The sequence below is a fragment of the Ranitomeya variabilis genome, chromosome 3, assembly GCF_051348905.1.
Source record: "Ranitomeya variabilis isolate aRanVar5 chromosome 3, aRanVar5.hap1, whole genome shotgun sequence".
Classification (NCBI taxonomy): domain Eukaryota; kingdom Metazoa; phylum Chordata; class Amphibia; order Anura; family Dendrobatidae; genus Ranitomeya; species Ranitomeya variabilis.
This window is the reverse complement of record NC_135234.1, coordinates 22,981,979-23,005,185: the sequence shown is the minus strand read 5'-3', so window position 1 is coordinate 23,005,185 and position 23,207 is coordinate 22,981,979. Positions and strand designations below refer to the sequence as shown.

The 23,207-nt window shown below is 45.7% G+C and overlaps 1 protein-coding gene across 4 annotated transcripts in view; it reads right to left on the bottom strand.

Moving 5' to 3' along the window:
* Positions 1 to 23,207, bottom strand: part of ILDR2 (immunoglobulin like domain containing receptor 2) — a 194,060-nt gene that overhangs the window by 31,615 nt on the left and 139,238 nt on the right. For 2 of the 4 annotated variants that reach the window (XM_077293758.1, XM_077293754.1), the window contains exon 4: positions 3,279 to 3,335. The exons of the other annotated variants lie outside the window; for them this stretch is intronic. In XM_077293758.1, coding sequence (XP_077149873.1) covers positions 3,279 to 3,335 — 57 coding nt within the window. The remainder of the gene's footprint in view (positions 1 to 3,278; positions 3,336 to 23,207) is intronic. 4 annotated transcript variants of the gene reach the window in all.

Sequence of the window (23,207 nt, the reverse complement as noted above, 5' to 3'; positions counted from 1 at the left end):
TACGTAAGCACATAGCCTCAGAATTCTTGCTACAGCAGCAGTTCAAAGCAGCTTCTAAAAGAGCTTGAACAAGGGAGTTAAAAAAGCATTTTCAGTCTCGGGTTTGAGAGAGAAGAAAGCAAAATAAGATATAGTTTATTACCAAGATACATAACTTTGCAAAGGCTGATCAATATTTAAAAAAAGTTTAGTTACTGAAAGCTGACCAGAGGAACAGCGTTTGCAAGTCATGTTTGCCACACACACAGTTAGCATTTAACCCATTTTAATGTTAAATAACTGGAAATATCATGGATCAGAATATGTTCCAGTCTACATCCATAGTCAAGGAAATCATACTTTTTTTTACCCTGAAACAGCGCCACTTTTGGCTATTGGCAGGGTCTGGTATTGCAGTTAAAGTGAAGAGGGCTGAGCTGCAGTACCAATCACAACCTGTAGGTGGCGCTTTTCCTGTGGAAATAAAGCAGATCTTTTTATTTTTTGAGACCAGAGGACCCCAAGTCAAGGATCTGCTACATGTGTAACAAACATCAACATATTGTGATCCACACAGATTGCAACAATTCATGGGGCTGTACAGGATTAGAACACCCCGGCTGCTTTCTTCCAGACACAGCGCCACATCAGCCTGTAGGTTGTGCCTGGTACTGCAGCTCTACTTAAGTAAATGGGTCTGAACTGCAATAACAGACACAACCTGTGGACAGGTGTGGTGCTGTTTTCATAATCTGTGCTACCTTTTAACATTTACGTACTATATATTAATTGTCATAGGTGACGGGGTGAACGTGCTACGTGGGGGCACGTTGGTTCATGGTCCCTGTTGGAATTAGGTAGAACAGACTACAATGTACAAAATAAATCCAATAAAGCAGAGGCACAAAGGATGAGTTGTCGGAATGGCCCGAGGGTGAGCGGGGGAGGGGTGAACGTATATAATGTTGATACTACTCTCTGTCAGTCTACAAAAAAGCGGATAAGAAGGGCAGAAAAAAGATGAGAGATGCTGATAAATATACAAAAAAGATCGGCCCTGCACAATACCCTTGCTCATGCCCAGCAACAATGGCCCAGCACGCCGCCCCTGCTCATGCCCAGCAACAATGGCCCAGCACGCCGCCCCTGCTCATGCCCAGCAACAATGGCCCAGCACAACGCCCCCGCTCATGCCCAGTAACAATGGCCCAGCACAACGCCCCTGCTCATGCCCAGCAACAATGGCCCAGCACAACGCCCCTGCTCATGCCCAGCAACAATGGCCCAGCACAACGCCCCTGCTCATGCCCTGCAACGATGACCCAGCATAACGCCCCTGCACATGCCCAGCAACAATGGCCCAACACGCCGCCCCTGCTCATGCCCAGCACGCCGCCCCTGCTCATTCCCAGCAACAATGGCCCAGCACTCTGCCCCTGCTCATACCCAGCAACGATGGCCCAGCTCGCTGCCCCTGCTCATGCCCAGCAACGATGGCCCAGCACATCACCCCTGCTCATTACCAGCAACGATGACCCAGCACACCGCCCCTGCTTATGCCCAGCAACTATGACCCAGCACACCGCCCCTGCTCATGCCCAGCAACAATAGCCCAGCACCACACCCCTGCTCATGCCCAGCAACGATGGCCCAGCACACCACCCCTGCTCATTCCCAGCACAACGACCCTGCACATGCCCAGCAACAATGGCCCAACACGCCGCCCCTGCTCATGCCCAGCAACATTGGCCCAGCACGCCACCCCTGCTCATTCCCAGCAACAATGGCCCAGCACGCTGCCCCTGCTCATACCCAGCAACGATGGCCCAGCTCACTGCCCCTGCTCATGCCCAGCAACGATGGCCCAGCACACCACCCCTGCTCATACCCAGCAACGATGGCCCAGCTCGCTGCCCCTGCTTATGCCCAGCAACGATGACCCAGCACACCGCCCCTGCTCATGCCCAGCAACAATAGCCCAGCACCACACCCCTGCTCATGCTCAGCAACAATGGCCCAGCACAATACCCTTGCTCATGCTCAGCAATAATGGCCCAGCACAACACCCCTGCTCATGTTCAGCAACAATGGCCCAGCACAACACCCCTGCTCATGCCCAGCAACAATGGCCCAGCACAACACCCCTGCTCATGCCCAGCAACAATAGCCCAGCACAACACACCTGCTCATGCCCAGCAACAATGGCACAGAACAGCGCCCCTGCTCATGCTCAGCAAAAAAGGCCCAGCACAACGGCCCTGCTCATGGTCAACCCCAATGGCCCAGAAGATCGTTCAAAACATCTAATAGGCCATTAACGTTTCAGCTAAAATATTTTATCCCCCTCTAAGAGAGAGAATCAGCTCCTAGGGAGACATATGAGAAGCATCTCTATTTTGCTCCATCAATCTACAGGACTCCCAGGCAATTGCATTGTGGGGGCCCATAGGAGACGTTGTGCAATGGGGAAACAAAATTTCAGCCCCTGCCTCTCCCCCATGCCACCCACACTTTTTCTTTGAGTGGCGTAGTGAGTGCCCACCCGAGAGCACAGTAGGAGAGATGAGTTTGTCATAGTCTGCTGCACTCTGCATAGGCAGTAACCGGACTGATAAATTACAAAGCTCCGTACAACGAAGTGAACTTTTCCATCTCAGCCACTGCTCATGCAGAGCGCAGCAGGTGATCACAAACTCATGTGAACTGCTGCGCTCTGCATAGGCAGTGAACGAGAAGCCAGAAAATGACCAACTTATAAATGAAGACAGTCTTCATTTACTTTTAAGAGCTACTTTTACATTATTACACTTTTTCTAAACCCTAACACTAAGGATAGGGCTACGGCAATAAAATTGAAATAAGAAAAAATGAACATATAACAAATTTACAAAAAAAAAAAACCATACACAAAAAAATTGGACGTCAAAGAGCAAATGATACTTCTATCAGTATTTTCCTGAAATTACAATCGATGGACCTTGGGGGATTAGCGGTAGAAGGGACGCAGGGCATGCTAGTGGTTCACAAGCTAAGGGGGGCACAAAAATACTTGCCTTACCCCAAATTCTGCACTTTGTGCTGTTTTTGTCTGTGTCAGATCTCAAGAATATTTACCAGAACCTAAAAGATACATAAGGAGCCCAGTAACAAGACGCCGAGCTCCCCGAGACATGAACGGCGCACAACACGAAGATCGTCCTAATCGGAGAACCTGACCTGGCGGAGAGTGGAGACAGATGGAAGAGACAGATGGATGAATAACAGATCTGTAGAAACACTTAGAAGATGACACTGGGTACCTGGCATAATTTCCACTTCAAAACTGGGCAACAGATCAGCAAGCACCCCTGTCTTGCCTGGAAGAGAAAGAGGAAAGAAAAGAGAGAAATTAGTAAAATCGTATCTAGATCATTCCTAGAAGAGCAGAAAAAAGAAGGAAAAGGTGGTGGAGGAAGACATTAAATAAAATACCATTTTTCTCACAATAATTCATTAAGGGCCATGTTACATCAGTGATGCAACTGCTCTCCACGAACACACACAGAGAGCAGCGTGATTCCGTCCTGTAGTGTCTAGCGCTGACGTGAGAAAGTCACCGGAGTTCATAGCTGAAGAACCCCCGGTCACCTCACTGATGTCACCGCTCACTGTGCGAGAAAGTTCTCACGAGCGATGACATCAGAGACTGCTCTCCAAATCATCTGGATCGTCTCGGGACTCTTTAATGGATTATTGTCGGAGAGGTGAGGAATATGGTGTTTTATTATTTTTGGTCTTTTGCAGGGGACATGGGCTTCGATGGATTATAGGTGTCAAGATGAGTATAACTTTGTTTTTTTTTGTGAATAAATGTGCAAAAGATGGTGTGGAGTTTTATTTTTTTTAAGTATGACCCTGGGGTTAGTAATGGGGGAGTCTCCAATAAAATGGGTGTGTGAGTATTTGCGGTCCTTAAAAACCGGACACAAAAAATGGACGTATGAAGGAGGCGTTATCAGCTGGATATAGAGGTGTTACCAGTCATTGTACAGGAGGAGGAGGTGAGCTGTGACATCATCTATTGTGAATGGTGGATCCTGTGTTATCTACTGTATATAGAGGTGTTATCAGTCATTGTACAGGAGGAGGAGGTGACCTGTGATATCACCTATTGTGAATGGTGGATCCTGTGTTATCTACTGTATATAGAGGTGTTATCAGTCATTGTACAGGAGGAGGAGGTGAGCTGTGATATCAGCTATTGTGAATGGTGGATCCTGCGTTATCTACTGTATATAGAGGTATTATCAGTCATTGTACAGGAGGAGGTGAGCTGTGACATCACCTATTGCGAATGGTGAATCCTGTATTATCTACTGTATATAGAGGTGTTATCAGTCATTGTAGAGGAGGAGGAGGTGAGCTGTGACATCACCTATTGTGAATGGTGGATCCTGTGTTATCTACTGTATATAGAGGTGTTATCAGTCATTGTACAGGAGGAGGAGGTGAGCTGTGACATCACCTATTGTGAATGGTGGATCCTGTGTTATGTACTGTGTATAGAGGTGTTATCAGTCATTGAAAAGGAGGAGGTGAGCTGTGACATCACCTATTGCGAATGGTGGATCCTGTGTTATCTACAGTATATAGAGGTGTTATCAGTCATTGTACAGGAGGAGGAGGTGAGCTGTGACATCACCTATTATGAATGGTGGATCCTGTGGTATCTAATGTATATAGAGGTGTTATCAGTCATTGTACAGGAGGAGGTGAGCTGTGATCTCACCTATTGTGAATGGTGGATCCTGTGTTATCTCCTGTATATAGAGGTGTTATCAGTCATTGTACAGGAGGAGGAGGAGGTGAGCTGTGACATCACCTATTGTGAATGGTGGATCCTGTGTTATCTACTGTATATAGAGGTGTTATCAGTCATTGTACAGGAGGAGGAGGTGAGCTGTGACATCACCTATTGTGAATGGTGGATCCTGTGTTATCTACTGTATATAGAGGTGTTATCAGTCATTGTACAGGAGGAGGAGGTGAGCTGTGACATCACCTATTGTGAATGGTGGATCCTGTGTTATCTACTGTATATAGAGGTGTTATCAGTCATTGTACAGGAGGAGGAGGTGAGCTGTGATATCACCTATTGTGAATGGTGGATCCTGTGTTATCTACTGTATATAGAGGTGTTACCAGTCATTGTACAGGAGGAGGAGGTGAGCTGTGATATCACCTTTTGTGAATGGTGGATCCTGTGTTATCTACTGTATATAGAGGTATTATCAGTCATTGTACAGGAGGAGGAGGTGAGCTGTGACATCCCATCCCCTATTGTGAATGGTGGATCTTGCGCTACCTACTGTATATAGAGGTGTTACCAGTCATTGTACAGGAGGAGGAGGTGAGCTGTGACATCTATTGTGAATGGTGGATCCTGTGTTATCTACAGTATATAGAGGTGTTATCAGTCATTGTACAGGAGGAGGAGGTGAGCTGTGACATCCCATCCCCTATTGTGAATGGTGGATCTTGCGCTACCTACTGTATATAGAGATGTTACCTTTCACTGTAATCCTCTCTGTGATGACAATGAGACTACTGAGAAGTCATTGGTCCAGAACAGGACATCTCTGAATTGTTTATATTCACATAATGATTAGAAAAATTGAAGATATAATAAAAAAATTTAAAAGGGTACATTTAATCTAAAAATCTGATTAAAACAATATATCATTTTCTGATGACACATCTCCTTTAAAATTCACACAGATACCAGAAAACCTTGCGCGACCACTGACTGCTCATTACTGCTCCTCTTAGTATTTTACAGTTTTATACCGGGTCATTAATAACTTTTGTTTATCCTACAATGATTTATGAAGATAAAATGGGAGCCACCTTGGAGAAGCACCGCCAATTAGAGGCACGAAGGAGATGACATGAAGGAAGTTGAACTGGTCAGAAACCAGTACCACCAGTGAGATCCTTCAAAAGATTAGTTCTCACCCACACGTTGGTTTCCTTTTCCTCAGTTTTCATGTTGGTATTATTTACAGAAATGTCAACAGCGATTTGTCCTTTATGATTTTTTTTATACAGCGTCATAAGTGCCATTAGGTTAGTCATACAATTTGTCTGAAAAGCTTTTTAAGGTTCCATAAACCCAAGATATAGAAGAAGAAAAGTCTCATAAAACCTAAGTTATAGATCTGTGATTACGGCGGTGAGTTACGAGGACCTGAAGGCGTCTGTTACATGGTCAACAGGTTTCATAACGATAAGGTGAAGAGAAAACACACAGAGGAGCCGAGAAATAACACATCAGATCTGAGGAAACAGAAGAGAGGAGGAAGGAGAAAATCTATCAAGGACCTGGATAAGGAGAAAGGAAAAAATGAAGGGAAGTGTGGAGAACAAAAATATCAAGATTAAGGAGGAAAAAGGGAAACTTAAGGTTTAATACATGAAATCCAAAGGGGAAGGAGAAATACATGAGATCTGAAGAGGAAGGAAAGATACATGGGATCTGAGAATGAAGGATGGATACATAGGATCTAAGGAGGAAGAAGAAATGCACGGGAACTGGGGAAGGAGCAAGAAATATGTGGGATCTGGGGAGGAAGATACATTGCAGGAGATCTGAGAATGAAGAATGGATACATGGGATCTGAGAATGAAGAATGGATACATAGCATCTAAGGAGGAAGAAGAAACGCACGGGAACTGGGGAAGGAGCAAGAAATATGTGGGATCTAGGGAGGAAGAAGATACAGTACAGGAGATCTGTAGAGGAAGGAGAGATACATGAGATCTGAGAATGAAGAATGGATAATGGATCTAAGGAGGAAGAAGAAATGCACGGGAACTGGGGAAGGAGCAAGAAATATGTGGGATCTGGGGAGGAAGAAGATACAGTACAGGAGATCTGTAGAGGAAGGAGAGATACATGAGATCTGAGAATGAAGAATGGATAATGGATCTAAGAAGGAAGAAGAAATGCAAGGGAACTGGGGAAGGAGGGAGAAATATGTGGGATCTGGGGAGGAAGAAGATACAGTACAGGAGATCTGTAGAGGAAGGAGAGATACATGAGATCTGAGAATGAAGAATGGATACATAGTATCTAAAGAGGAAGAAGAAATGCAAGGGAACTGGGGAAGGAGGGAGAAATATGTGGGATCTGGGGAGGAAGGAGAGATACAAGGGATATGACGAGGAAGAAGATACAGTATATGGGATCTATAAAGGACGTAGGAATACATGTGATATGAGGAGGAAGATGAAATACATGGGATCTGGGAAGGAAGAACATGAGATATATGGGATCTGGAGAGATAGAGGGGACACATGGGATGTGAGACAGAAGAAATCCATGGGATGTAAGGAGGCAAGGCAAATACATGGGATCTGAGAAGAAGAAAAGGAAGAATGGATACATGGGATCTAAGGAGGAAATAGGAATACATGTGGGATACTTGGCATCAGGCGAGGAAGAAAGAACACATGGCATGTGAGGAGGAGGAAGAATATATGGGATATGAAGAAGGGAAACATGGGATATAAGGAGGAAGTAGTAATACATAGAATCTGAGGAGAAAGAATAAATATATGTGGTCTAAGGCGGAAGTAGAAATACGTGTGATTTGAGGAAGAGACACATGGGATCTGGGAAAAAACAGGAGATACATGAGATCTAAGAAGGAAGAATGGCTACATGGGATCTAAGGTGAAAGTGTGAATACATGCCATTTATGAAGAGCGAAGAGACACATGGGATCTGGGGAGAAAGGAAAGACATATGGGGTGTGAAGAGAGAGAATAAATATATGGGATCTGAGGAGAAAGGATGGATACATGGGATCTGAGGAGAAAGGATGGATACATGGGATCTGAGGAGGAAGGATGGATACATGGGATCTGAGGAGAAAGGATGGATACATGGGATCTGAGGAGGAAGGATGGATACATGGGATCTGAGGAGGAAGGATGGATACATGGGATCTGAGGAGAAAGGATGGATACATGGGATCTGAGGAGGAAGGATGGATACATGGGATCTGAGGAGGAAGGATGGATACATGGGATCTGAGGAGGAAGGATGGATACATGGGATCTGAGGAGAAAGGATGGATACATGGGATCTGAGGAGAAAGGATGGATACATGGGATCTGAGGAGGAAGGACGGATACATGGGATCTGAGGAGGAAGGATGGATACATGGGATCTGAGGAGGAAGGATGGATACATGGGATCTGAGGAGAAAGGATGGATACATGGGATCTGAGGAGGAAGGATGGATACATGGGATCTGAGGAGGAAGGATGGATACATGGGATCTGAGGAGAAAGGATGGATACATGGGATCTGAGGAGAAAGGATGGATACATGGGATCTGAGGAGGAAGGATGGATACATGGGATCTGAGGAGAAAGGATGGATACATGGGATCTGAGGAGAAAGGATGGATACATGGGATCTGAGGAGGAAGGATGGATACATGGGATCTGAGGAGGAAGGATGGATACATGGGATCTGAGGAGAAAGGATGGATACATGGGATCTGAGGAGAAAGGATGGATACATGGGATCTGAGGAGGAAGGATGGATACATGGGATCTGAGGAGAAAGGATGGATACATGGGATCTGAGGAGAAAGGATGGATACATGGGATCTGAGGAGGAAGGATGGATACATGGGATCTGAGGAGGAAGGATGGATACATGGGATCTGAGGAGAAAGGATGGATACATGGGATCTGAGGAGAAAGGATGGATACATGGGATCTGAGGAGGAAGGATGGATACATGGGATCTGAGGAGAAAGGATGGATACATGGGATCTGAGGAGAAAGGATGGATACATGGGATCTGAGGAGGAAGGATGGATACATGGGATCTGAGGAGGAAGGATGGATACATGGTATCTAAGGAGGAAGGATGGATACATGGGATCTGAGGAGGAAGGATGGATACATGGGATCTGAGGAGGAAGGATGGATACATGGGATCTGAGGAGAAAGGATGGATACATGGGATCTGAGGAGGAAGGATGGATACATGGGATCTGAGGAGAAAGGATGGATACCTGGGATCTGAGGAGGAAGGATGGATACATGGGATCTGAGGAGGAAGGATGGATACATGGGATCTGAGGAGGAAGGATGGATACATGGGATCTAAGGAGGAAGGATGGATACATGGCATCTGAGGAGGAAGGATGGATACATGGTATCTGAGGAGGAAGGATGGACACATGGTATCTGAGGAGGAAGGATGGATACATGGTATCTGAGGAGGAAGGATGGATACATGGTATCTGAGGAGGAAGGATGGATACATGGGATCTGAGGAGGAAGGATGGATACATGGGATGTGAGGAGAAAGGATGGATACATGGGATCTGAGGAGAAAGGATGGATACATGGGATCTGAGGAGGAAGGATGGATACATGGGATCTGAGGAGAAAGGATGGATACATGGGATCTGAGGAGAAAGGATGGATACATGGGATCTGAGGAGGAAGGATGGATACATGGGATCTGAGGAGGAAGGATGGATACATGGGATCTGAGGAGAAAGTGGAAATCTATTAAATTTGGAAAGACCGATGAAACATATGGGATCTAACTAAGAGGAATTAATACGTGTGATTTGAGGATGAAGAAAAAACAAGAGATACATGAGATCTGAGAAGGAAGAAGGGATGTATGGAATCTGAGGAGGAAGAAAATGCATGAGAACTGAGGACTGATGAAGGAATATACGGGGCACACGGAGGCTCAGTGGTTAGCACTGTACTTTGCAATATCTGATCTGAGTTTGTATGTTCTTCCCATGTTATGTGGGTTTCCTCCGGGTTCTCTGATTTCCTCAGAATGTCCAAAGACTGATAGGGAATCTAGATTGTGGGGCAACGTTCACGAGGTCTGTACATGATGTGGAATTAATACCGCTACATACGTAATATACCGTATATGAAATGTGAGGAGGAAGAAGGGATCTGAGATAGAAGGATACATTAGATCTAATGAAGAGAAACCTGAGACAAAGGAATGACGGGATCCGAGGAAGGAAGCGAGGACAAGTGATCGATGGAATCTGAGGAGCGAGAAAGGAGGCGTGGGATTACAGAAGGAGATATAGGTTCTGGGCAGAAGCCATCCGTGGGATCGAGGATAGAAGAAGGGGGATTGGGATAGATAAGGATCTGTACAGGAAGAAGAGAGTCACAGGATTAAGGACAGAGAATCTGGGACCTGGATAGAGGAAGAGTAGGAAAAAGGCAAGAAGAAGAGAAACAAGGAAAACCCCTTTTAGTTAGAATTGTTGCGACCCTTACTGATCAGCAGCAATCGCTAAGAGAATCTAACAAGTGTTCAGTTTCCCTGCAGCTCCCCCGCAGGAGAAATGAAGTATTACACCCCTTATAGGAATTCTGTGGTTTTGTTGTTTTATTTTTAATCTACTAATGTGGAATTATGAACGTTTTTTTATCTACTTTTTCCTCTAATTTGGCCAACTGGACACTTTCTCAGTAGGTATTCTATCTTTTCTTGCCCCTTTAATCTCATTTCTGCCGCCTGCAAGCATTAGGACGTGGCAGCTACCGGCGGTGACATTTCCCAGGCGCAAAATAAAACAAAACCAAATTTTAATGCAATTTTCTCCCTCTACAGAACAATAAAACCGTAATTAAAGATATCACATCAGAGCTTTGAGCCGGAGGCTACAATGTGCTCCGAGCCGGCGAGGAAAAATGAGCAGAAACACCTGTGCGTTATTGGCGCGGCGCAGGGACAATCATCCCAGTATTAGCAAAGGGCTAAATAAGATTTATGGCCCCCGATGCCAATCTTACAGGACTGCGCTGATGTTCTAGTCGCCTTGTGAGATGAAACGCCTATATATAGTTCCTGGAGGGTTGGAGAAGGTGAGTCATCAAGACGGTAGAACGTATGGAGCTGATTGTAGAGGGTAGGCGGGTAAAACAGCCTTCGTTATTTCTTAGAGGGTAGGTAGACATTAACAGCTATTTTTTTCCCTATATTATATGTAAAAAGAAAAAAAAGCAGCAATTTTGCAATTAGTCCTGATGAAACATTTCCAGCCGTTTTGTGTATACAGCTTCTCTGCACATCAATGTGTCTCCATGGTACCACAACTAAAATCCTTCTGTACTCGGATCTGGCACTCACGTGTTCCCTACAAAAGATTGAAAAATGGGTGAAAAAAAGGGACTTCTAGCATGGAGACCACTTCTCGTCGGACCACCTGTGAGGGTTAGGTTTCAGTCTGTCATTATGAATGTATTATAAGAGGAGACATTGTTTGGTTTAGTTCTGAAATGACTGGGGTCAAATAAAGAGGGGTCGGATAGGAGTGACGTATCTGCACAGGTCTGCACGGGAGCTGCGGACACAAAACGGCAGTCTTCTTTGTCATCTGTTTTAATTGTCATATGGGATGGCATTGCATCTGTCGCCCCCTGCTGGTTCAGTGACTGCACTGCAGTGCTCTAAGAATGGGTATAGATCGAAGGATTTAAAGGGAAACTCCAAGGAAAATCATACTTTCTCGCTCCCGTAGCGTTATGATGAGGGATCACATAGAATATGTCCAGATTAAGAAAAAACAAGAAGATACTGGATGATAACTACTCATCAGCCAGCAGTGACATTTCTTTCCATGAGACCAGCAGGGACTGGATAAGTGTCAGCTATGGGGGATGAAGAAACTAGTCATTTTTTTCCCCCCGGTGGACTATCCCTTTAAATTGCGGCCTTTATGTTAGCGGTCCGGCTTCCCACGTCTCTGTCATCCAATCTCTGCGGCTGTAATCATTGCAGTCCTAATGGAATCAGATCATAATTCTTCTGATAAATATCATTGTTACACCGGGTGGCGGTATATATTATTGTCCCATGATTTCATTGCACCCGTCTTCCAAAATGCACGAGCCACGGTCATACGAGAGGGGTTTTTTTCTTCCGCAGAGAAAACTTGGAACAAAACGACAGTCTGGGGACACGAAAAAAAGAGGACAAATTCCAGCCGCACTTGACAAAACCCGCGGTGTTGGCGGAGGCTTCTGTGCAGAGAGCCGCGCATGGATTTGGCTCCGCACTTTCTGCCGGTCGGATAAGGACGGGAGGATGATGGAGTTGGTGGTTTTCCCAACTTGGCAGCATGAGGACGATTACTCCGGAGGCGAATGTGAAAGATTTCCCGACCATGATGAATGCAGGATAGCAGAAAAAGGAGCATATCCTGCGCCACTGCGGGGGACTTGGAAAAATGGGGTCCCCAAAACACCGGATGGTGCTAATGTTTTGATATTCTTTTTAATCCATTTTTTAATCCATTTTTAGCTTGTGTCTTAGAGGGGTTACCCTTACCATAGGGTGTGTTTAATATTACATGTTTCGGGGAAAAAAAACAGTCTTATTTTGTTATATTGGACAACCCCTTTAAGACAAAGAAATTTGGAGAGGGCAGCACATCAAATGAAATAACCAGTTTCAACCAGTGCAGGGCTTACCTGAAACAGCAACTGATACTAAGCACTGATACTAAGCTTGGTTATGTACTCCTGTACTGACGGTGGTTCTGGTGATGTATGACTCTACTGACAGTGGTTCTGGTGATGTATGACTCTACTGACCGTAGTTCTGGTGATGAATCACTGTATTGACGGTGGTTCTTGTGATGTGTTCATGTACTGACAGTGATTTTGGTGATTTATTACTCTACTGATGGTAGTTCTGTTGATGTATTCCTGTACTGATGGTGGTTCTGGTCATATATTCATGTACTGATGGTGTTTCTGGCACTGTATCCATATATTGACGGTGGTTCTGGCTCTGATTTCATGTACTGACAATGGTACTGATCATGTAACAATGCATAACGTGCTTCATGTTAAAACTAAAAATTGCTCAAAATTTAGTTTTGTAATCATAAGGAGGTTATGATTGAGTTTCTGCTCCAAAATTGGGTGTATTCACAAAGATTTTTTTGGGTGCAGAAACTGAGCAGAATTTCTTCAAATCCGTCTCCAATACTCAAAACTTGATTCTGATGATGTATTGCTGTACTGATGGTGGTCCAGGTGATGCATTCCGTTAACTGACAGCAAGCAGAAATACTAAAAATGAGAAAATTATTTATATAAATGAGCCGGCACTGCGGGGAATATCACAATGGAATCCCGGAGACCTCGTGTTACATTGTATTCACCGCTTTCTGATTTGATACAAGAAGTTATGAGGACGGCTGGGAATCTGTCACCAGTAATAAGATCACAACCCACGGACGCCTCACATCCCCGGAAACTGTATATTGGTGTTTTCGCCACATGGGATTAATACGTGATGTCTCCAGAATGTTCCGGCCGGGGGGGGCTGTCTGTGCAGATGGTGGAGATATGCTGGGACTTGTGATTCCACAGGATGATAAGGGATCAAGGGACATTACAGACTAGACAGAGAACTAAGAATGTTTAATTTGTCATTATAAGATGACATCAGATCTTCTGCCACATGTGAACAACTCAGCTCTGCTACATAAAACCTCTGGTATATCTGAGAAACTCAACTCTGCTGCATCAAACTTGTCCTCTGCTACATGTTAACAACTCAGCTCTGCTGCATAAAAGTTATCCTCTATTACATGCGAACAACTAAGCTGCTACATTAAACTTACATTCTGCTACATGCTAACAACTCAGCTCTGCCACATCAGTTATTCTCTGCGACATGTGACCAACTCAGCTCTGCTACATCAAACTTACCCTCTACTACATATGAACAATTAATCTCTGCCACATTAAACTTCTGATACATGTGAACAACTTAACTCTCCTACACCAAATTTATCCTCTGCTACATGTCACCAACTCAGCTCTGCTACAAACTCATACTTTGCTTCCATTCACTGACAGCGAGCACGTATCTAGGAAATTGTGAGGACACGGGGACTTGTTCTGCTGCGATTATGTGAAGGCTGGTGGTGTAGACCACAGAGATATTCTGTCCGCACATGTTCAACCTCTACCCCAGAGTGTTTCCGTTCACTGACAGCAAGCAGGGAAACGTCCCTTTAATGCGTCACACACGTTAGCGGACTGAGGACGTTGGGGGATATAACCAGATTCATTTTCTTGTCGCTTCTATTTGTGAGTTTTGGGGTTAGCGCTCTGTTCCCACTCATCCGGCTCTGCTGTTCCCTGGTCGTCGCCTGTGTGCACACACAATGCCGGCTCTGCTCCGCGCTCTCCGCCTGACGAGCTCCGCGTCCTCACCCAGAAGCCCCCCGAGCAGCGAGCGTGGCATCCGCCGAGCACCACGCCACCAGCACCAGTCATGTACGGCAGAAATGACGTCGATGCTCTGCGGGCCAGAAAATACAAGATGTGTCATTCAGAGGGTCCGCTATTCCGGAGAGTGGGGTCCGCATTCAGTGCCATCACATCTGATCGAGCAGAGAACTGTTCACTTGGCGGGAAAACTGTGGCAAACGGACGTCCTAAACAGCGCCCCATTACACCTAGAGGAGTGGTCAGTATAGTATTCTCTCATTAGTGCTCCCTAAGCGGCACCAGAAGCGTCCCCCTATAAACAGTGCCACAAAAATGCCCCAACAACCAATACTGCAGCTACAGACCCCCCAAAACAGTGCAGCATCACAAAGAATACCGCTAGAGTACCTCCAATACTAATATAGTCAGCAGTGTAACCCCCAATAAAACACTGCCGGCTATACAGCAGAACGTCAGTAATACACAACAGTGCCAGCAGAGCGCCCCCTAAAGAGAGACAGAGGGCTGACCCCCACAAACAGTGCCAGCAGAGTGCCCCTAAAAGAGTGCTAGAGGGCTGACCCCCACAAACAGTGCCAGCAGAGAGCCCCCTAAAGAGTGCTAGAGGGCTGACCCCAACAAACAGTGCCAGCAGAGCCCCCTAAAGAGTGCTAGAGGGCTGACCCCCACAAACAGTGCCAGCAGAGTGCCCCTAAAGAGAGACAGAGGGCTGACCCCCACAAACAGTGCCAGCAGAGTGCCTCTAAAGAGTGCTAGAGGGCTGACCCCCACAAACAGTGCCAGCAGAGTGCCCCTAAAGAGAGACAGAGGGCTGACCCCCACAAACAGTGCCAGCAGAGTGCCCCTAAAAGAGTGCTAGAGGGCTGACCCCCACAAACAGTGCCAGCAGAGAGCCCCCTAAAGAGTGCTAGAGGGCTGACCCCCACAAACAGTGCCAGCAGAGAGCCCCCTAAAGAGTGCTAGAGGGCTGACCCCCACAAACAGTGCCAGCAGAGTGCCCCTAAAGAGAGACAGAGGGCTGACCCCCACAAACAGTGCCAGCAGAGTGCCTCTAAAGAGTGCTAGAGGGCTGACCCCCACAAACAGTGCCAGCAGAGTGCCCCTAAAGAGAGACAGAGGGCTAACCCCCACAAACAGTGCCAGCAGAGTGCCCCTAAAGAGAGACAGAGGGCTGACCCCCACAAACAGTGCCAGCAGAGAGCCCCCTAAAGAGTGCTAGAGGGCTGACCCCCACAAACAGTGCCAGCAGAGAGCCCCCTAAAGAGTGCTAGAGGGCTGACCCCCACAAACAGTGCCAGCAGAGAGCCCCCTAAAGAGTGCTAGAGGGCTGACCCCCACAAACAGTGCCAGCAGAGCGCCCCTAAAGAGTGCTAGAGGGCTGACCCCCACAAACAGTGCCAGCAGAGTGCCCCTAAAGAGTGCTAGAGGGCTGACCCCCACAAACAGTGCCAGCAGAGTGCCTCTAATAAACCATGTGCCTGGAGCAACCACGTGGGGGCGCTACCACACACTTACACCACTCTCATTAAAGTCAATGGGGGCAATTCATGGGCATGTGTTCTCCCTCTGGATATTAGCGGCCATTAGGAGACCTCGGTCATTCCCAGCGGCGTTCATACATTTGCATTAGCTTCCGCTACGTAACAATGCGGGTTCTTAGTGTAACCACGGAGGGACGATTCATCACGTAGATATATATATAAATGTGTCTGCTAATCTCACCGGTCGCTGAGCGCAGCGCTCCATGAGGCCTGGCTGACTGATTACTATGAGGTGGAGATGTGACCGCTGCGGGTCTAATATCCATCATTAACTCTGCAGCCCCAGCACCGGGTCATCGATCACCGAGAACGACAGGAGCGGAGGCGCCGCTGACAGGAAGGCCGCACGCACAGCTGTAATATGGAACCAACATGGAGACGCACAATATTATATAATATTTATAGCAATTCAGCGTTGTGGCATGTTTCCATCGAAAGTCGCATTATGGCGGCATTTTTTTCATGGAAAAATGTATCTGTGGTGTACAGGTGCAACGTATGGCGGTATATGGAATATCTGCAGCCGGCACATGTGCGCTGTCTTAACCTCTCATGATTGTCTTGTATTGCATAGACTTTTTTGTTAATTACTGATAGGGAGTGAAAAAATATAACCCAGAAATTTGTAAAACTAAAATTTTGGTTTTGTGTCGCCATTTGTTTTTTTAAGTGCTCCTGTCACCTGAAGATGGACACAGTAGTTCTCAAAAGAATGGCTGCCATTTTCCTGGACTTGTGCGAATCAAAGTCTGAAAATTTTGCCAGAATCTAAAATTATTGGGAAAAATTCTTAACAAATTTGATTAATTGCCGACTGATTTGCTCATTGTCTAATTACAAGTTTTCATACGTTATTCATCCTGTGTGCCGCCATGATACTAAGGTAGCCTCTCTTAGTTTCTCTAGAAAAATTGCTCAAACAGCCTTCTCCTTCTCTTGGGCCTTCACCATTTTCCAAGTGCTTGGCAGCTGCTTATGAGAACCGATGGGAGCTGCTTTGCTTGGTCTTCCAGACCTTACTTTGACCTCCACTGTTTCTGGTAATTGCAATTTCTTAATTACATTTCGAACTGCTGAAAGGGCAACTTGAAAACTCTGCCATCTTCTTATAGTCTTCTCCTGCTTTATGGGTCTCCACCATTTTCAGAGTGCTCGGCAGCTGCTTAGAAGAACCCATGGCTGCTGTTTTTTGGCACAAGGTAGAGGAGGCTGGGTTTTTATAAAGCTGGGACAGTTGCATCACCTGGCATTTCCTATCGATGATAGCGGACAAGCCATACAGGCTAATTAAGGTCTGAAACCTGGGTCAAAATTATCTGAGAACACGAATCTCCAAGGGTGCCCAAACTTTTACAACAGCCCGCTTTCCATTTTGTAATTATTAAAATGAAAAAAATAATTACTATATATACTGTATATATATATATATATATTTTTGCCTAAAATATAAAGAAAATGTGTCACCTTTAACTTTAGGCCTTTTAGACATCATTTAATCTTCAACTTGCTTAACTATTCACAATAACCGTCATTTTGATCAGAGGTGCCCAAACTTTTACATGCCACTGTACTGGTATCGACGTTTGCAAAAAAAAAAATCCAAATACCAGTTTCGGTGTTTTATGCCCTCTTCACCTCCCACAAAAGCGAAATAGAAAGTGATGAAAAAGTCGTACGGACCCCAAAATGGTAATAATGAAAAATACAGCTCGTACTGCAAAAAAAAAACCAAGCCGAATCAAGTCCATCAACCGAAAAAAAAAAAAAAATTAAATTTACAGCACTTGGAAAGTGAAGAGGAAAAATTAAAATCGAAAAGGGGTTCACCCCAAAGGCCTGTAAGAACCTGGAGCCGGGCATCAGTACGGTAGAAACTCCTGTCTCAAGTTACAGTAGGCTCGGTGGTAAAAAAAAAAAAAAAAAAAAAAAATTGTACAAAATTTTTGTACAAAAATTTAATTTTTTTATTTAAATTTTGTGTAAAAATGTTATTTTGTTTTTAGTTTGTTGCCGCACCATCACAAGGGTCATCCCCATTCTGCCCATATTTTAATATGTCTCTTAAATAAGCCACAAAAGGGCCATTCAATTCCATGAATGGTTGCCATGACGACGTCGCGAGGCCTAGCGAGTACTTTGCAAAAAAAAAAAAAAAAGAACGAAACGACCGCAAGTGTGTTCACAGTAATTAGTAGCCGGCCGCTTGCGAATGTGCCTGACAAAAAAATAAAGAAAATAATGGAGAGCAACAAGTAGGACACCATCCCATCCTTAGGCTGGCAGCGACCATGGCGACGCTACAAGATTTATAGGCCAAGTGCGTCCAGAGTATTTCTCCTCATTTTCTTTTTTGCTTTTTTTTGTGTCCCCGTCGCTTCTGCTGTTTGTAAATGTTAGAGGGACAGGGCGGCGGGAGCTCAGAAAGATCAAAGGCCTAGCGGGCAACAAGACCTCTGGAAGGCTGTTGTTACCATAGAAACTTTAGTCGCTGAGGCCTTTAATGGGAAAAAAAAAATGTTCATTGTAAGCCGCACGCTGCTGTAAAAAAAAAAACCCTTAACGGGAGGGTGGAAAATCCTTGGCAACGCGGCAGCATTTTAAACAGGATGAGTGGAAGTGGCGGCGGAGACAGAACTCGGTGACTCACGCTGAGGTAACAACGACGTGAAGAAGAATATATTTAGGAGACACAAGGATGAGGGAAAAAGAAGAAAATCCACAGCGAGGCGGCCGCGTAATGCTGACAGAATCGATCACGCCGAGCATTCCCACTAACGCCTGAGGGAGGGCTTGACTTTCTGCCCCCAAAATGCAGGCCTTTTCAAGACGTCAACGTCAAGTTTGACAAGGTTCATCCTCCTGGGACCTTCAGCGGGGACTTCCAGTCATCTTCTGTGGGCCACGACCTATTCGAAGATGACACCACGGAAATCTTCATTAAGTGGAGGCCCTGGTGAAGGCCCCAGGAAAACCTCGTCTTTAATGATGACTGGTGGAGGTCTGATACCATGGAGGAGCCGGCCCAGCAGCCATGACAGGAATCTATGGTCCCTTCTGACGTACATGTGAAATCACGCCAGGCTGGCTAATCAGAGGAAGAACCACAGATCCCAGCAGGTTGGACACGATTCGCAGGGACCACAGATTACGTACATGGCCGCTCAACTGGATCCGGCAAATCGATTTGCGCTAACTCTATGACCCTGTGTCCCAAAAAAAAAAAAAAAATGGATCCAATTGTATTAAAACTATTTCTTTTATCGTCAGTTACAGAGAAGATTAAAAATATATGTATAAAAAAAAGTTTCGGAGTTTAGATCCCAAACTGGCGTAGTATTGTCCATGCTGACCACCTCTCCGTTAACTTCAATGGGGCATGTGTGAATGAAGCGGTGGTCACCGTTACTTAGCAACAGTCCCGTTTCTAGCACCGCCTGGGGACTCCTATGATAGTCTCCAACTTTTGGGCAGGGTTTATAGAAACATCCGCCCCATTCAGTCTCAGACGGTCCTGATTTTGGACTAGGCCTGTATCTGATAAATTAGGGATTGTACGCAGGTACGAACCAGCATTTAATGTATAGTATACATCGAAATGAACTTCAGAACCTCAGACCACCAGCGATATTAGTCACTAAATCACTCCAGACCACCAGGAGTAGTACAGGAAAGCCATCACTATACCAATAAGCCTCCCTAAATAAAAATCTGCAAAATGTTGGCAAAGTTTAGTATAATTAAAAGAATTTTGTACAAATGCACTTGAAAACCATTCCTGAAAATCTTTAATTTGCCCCTTACTGATCAAACTTAGAAAACTCAGGTAATTTGAGCATGGGCCGATGTCGTAATCAATACTGACCGCCAATATGAACCTGGATGACAAACTATCGTGGCTACATGGGCACTGGGGTTGTGTCTTTTATGAGGGTAATGTGGTTGTCTACTTTTGGGGCACTGGGGTTATGTCTTTTATTGGGGCACTGAGGTCGTGTTTCCTATGTTGGCACTGGGGTTGTATCTCATATGAGGTCACTGTAATTGCATGTCCTATTGAAGAGCTGTGGTTGTTTCTGTTTCTCCAGGGCACTGTGGTTTTGTTTCCTATGTAGGAACTGTGGTTGTGTCGCCTATGGGGGAATTGTGTGTCTCCTATGGAGGCACTGTGGTCATGTCTCCTATGGGGCACTGTGGTGGTTTCCTATGGGGGCACTGTGGTCGTGTCGCCTATGGGGGAATTGTGTGTCTCCTATGGAGGCACTGTGGTCATGTCTCCTATGGAGGCACTGTGGTCATGTCTCCTATGGGGCACTGTGGTGGTTTCCTATGGGGGCACTGTGGTCGTGTCGCCTATGGGGGAATTGTGTGTCTCCTATGGAGGCACTGTGGTCATGTCTCCTATGGGGCACTGTGGTGGTTTCCTATGGGGGCACTGTGGTCGTGTCTCCTATGGGGCACTGAGGTCGTGTCTCCTATGGGGCACTGTGGTCGTGTCTCTTATGTGGGCACTGTGGTTGTGTCTCCTATGGAGGCACTGAGGTCGTGTCTCCTATGGGGGCACTGAGGTCGTGTCTCCTATGGGGCACTGTGGTGGTTTCCTATGGGGCACTGTGGTCATGTCTCCTATGGGTGCACTGTGGTCGTGTCTCCTATGGGTGCACTGTGGTCGTGTCTCCTATGGGTGCACTGTGGTTGTGACTCCTATGGGGGCACGGTGGTCGTGTCTCTCATGAGGGCACTGAGGTCGTGTCTCTCTTGGGGGCACTGAGATTGTGTCTCCTATGGTGGCACTGTGGTCATGTCTCCTATGGGTGCACTGTGGTTGTGACTCCTATGGGGGCACGGTGGTCGTGTCTCCTATGGGGGCACTGTGGTTGTGTCTCTCATGGGGCAATGAGGTCGTGTCTCTCTTGGGGGCACTGAGGTTGTGTCTCCTATGGTGGCACTGTGGTCATGTCTCCTATGGGTGCACTGAGGTCATGTCTCCTATGGGTGCACTGAGGTCGTGTCTCCTATGGGTGCACTGTGGTTGTGACTCCTATGGGGGCACGGTGGTCGTGTCTCCTATGGGGAAACGGTGGTTGTGGCCCGAAGACAGATGCCACTATGTTTCCGGCCAGTGAATGCTATTACAGAGAGCTTGTTGTTGATACTGAACCCAAGACATCGCCTACATCTGAGGGCACCCGCTAAGCTTTGTGCCTCTCTATGATCTGAAACTGACAAGTGTTGTTCCTCCTCGTGAGCCACAATAAGTAAAGGATGATGCTGGCATTGAACACTGATTGTACAGTCTGTAGCAGCTCCACTTCATGATTAGCCTGCCAGGCCGGACTATATACATTGCACAGCGGGGGAGGGCGGTGCTTTATGGCAGCTGACTTCTATAGTCTGCAGGAAGCGATGCAGTACGGCGTCTCCCCCAGTGATCAGCGAGGTGCATACACAGCTTTACCTATATGCCTGGTTTATAGAATTGCTATACTGAGGTTTTTAAGGACTGGCTGACACAGTCACTTATGCGATGTCAGTGCTGCATTGACGTCGTGGAAGACTGGAAGGAACTTCTGCAGCTGTGGTCACTGTCCAACCTTTAATGATGAGATGACTCTGCTCATTATGTCCCAGTTCATACAGTAAAGCTGATAAATAAGACAGGACGTGGCTGCAATAATAAAAAACAGTTTTTGAAACAGTTGATAATGAATCTCCATTTAGTATATGATGGATTCTGATAAACTAAAACAGTTCTGTGGGGTCTGCAATGGGTCGCCGGCCCCCAAAATGTCCACATCTCCGGTCTTATTTGTCTTCATATGTCGGGGGAGATGACGGCGGCTCCGGGAGATTAGTGATGTACTCAGTACTCTGGGAATAATCTGCTCCAGGAATGCAAAGTTGGATTAAGAAAATGAACCTGTGCGTCGCCCGTCAAAGTAATTTCGATCTGCCTGATGTGACGTGATTACTTACCGTCCTCAGCCGCTGGAACAGACAGCACTCGGAATCAAACCATCGCCGTCAGCTTTACCCGGCAAGATGTAATATTTGTTTAATTGAGTCGTTCTGAAATGTTCATCATCTCGAGATGATTATTTTACGGCGAAGAGACACTTACAGAACATTTCTCCCCGAACTTCAAGAAATCCTCTGTAAATACAAGTTCTCTCTTCTGTCAAATATTTTTTTTTAGACTCAGCGGTTTGAGAAGTTTCTTAAAATGCCGGGTGACAACAGATATGGAAACCACAGGGGTTGTGATAGGGGATGTAACCGGAATAAAGGACCAGCTTGTTTATGGAACTTATGGAGCTACTGATTACCGGGGGCCCAGCATCTGTAATCCCCCCTGAAGGCAAGATGTGGCCTATGGTCAACCATATAATGGAAGGGCTGAGGATGCCTCGCTCTTCATGTCATATCAATAAGCAGAGCTCTGCCTGACGGACCCCCTCAATGACGTCCAGACACGAGCACATATCATAAAATACTCACTTGTTACTTCAGGTTTTTGGGGTTCAATGTATTTTTCTAAAACTTTTTGGCTACATATATATATATATATATATATATATATATATATATATATATATATATATATATATATATATACAAAAGTTTTAAGAAACTACAATCACCCCAAAAATCTCTATAATACAGACATTGTCTATGATCACAGCCATGAAATTTAATTATGGCTATTGAACGGTAATGAACGGCAATTACAGCAGGCGCGTTTCGCCGATATCTATCGTAATGGCATATTACAGACGGACTAGTGCTATTTTAAAGGTGTGATTTTTTTTTTTTTTATTTCTTCTGGGTAATAATAAACTTTATGTTAGTTTCTAATCACTGGATTGCGGCACACGCAGCAGCCGCCTTTGTACAGCACAAAATAAGGCGGTGACTTCCACATTTGGCAAAATGATACGGTGCAATAAAGAAGGTAATCAAGCGGCTGACAACCGGGGTCTTCTCACTCCGAGCTGTAATCTAGCAGCGGCCGGACAGACATTGTTTGGACCATACTGTAATTCTAACATTCGGATTGTGTGTATTTTCATGGGGAAAATACCCCTTTAAACGCCAGTGAGGGAGCACGGGGTAAACAGACAGCGTCCAAATACATGGAAAATGGTGGAGGAGACGTAATAAGGGACAGTCCATTAGGTGATGTTCTAGGGACGGCCGCACGCCGTGTGATCCCTAATGATTTCCTATTACCTTTCTGGAGGGAACCAGATGCAACTGCCATTGACTGCAATAAAACTAATTGACCGCAATCCTTGTCCTGTCTTTTACTTATCTCCTCTCTGTCTTGGCGTTACGTGGTGCGAATAAAGAACGAACCTGTGCGTCCATACGACATATCTCACT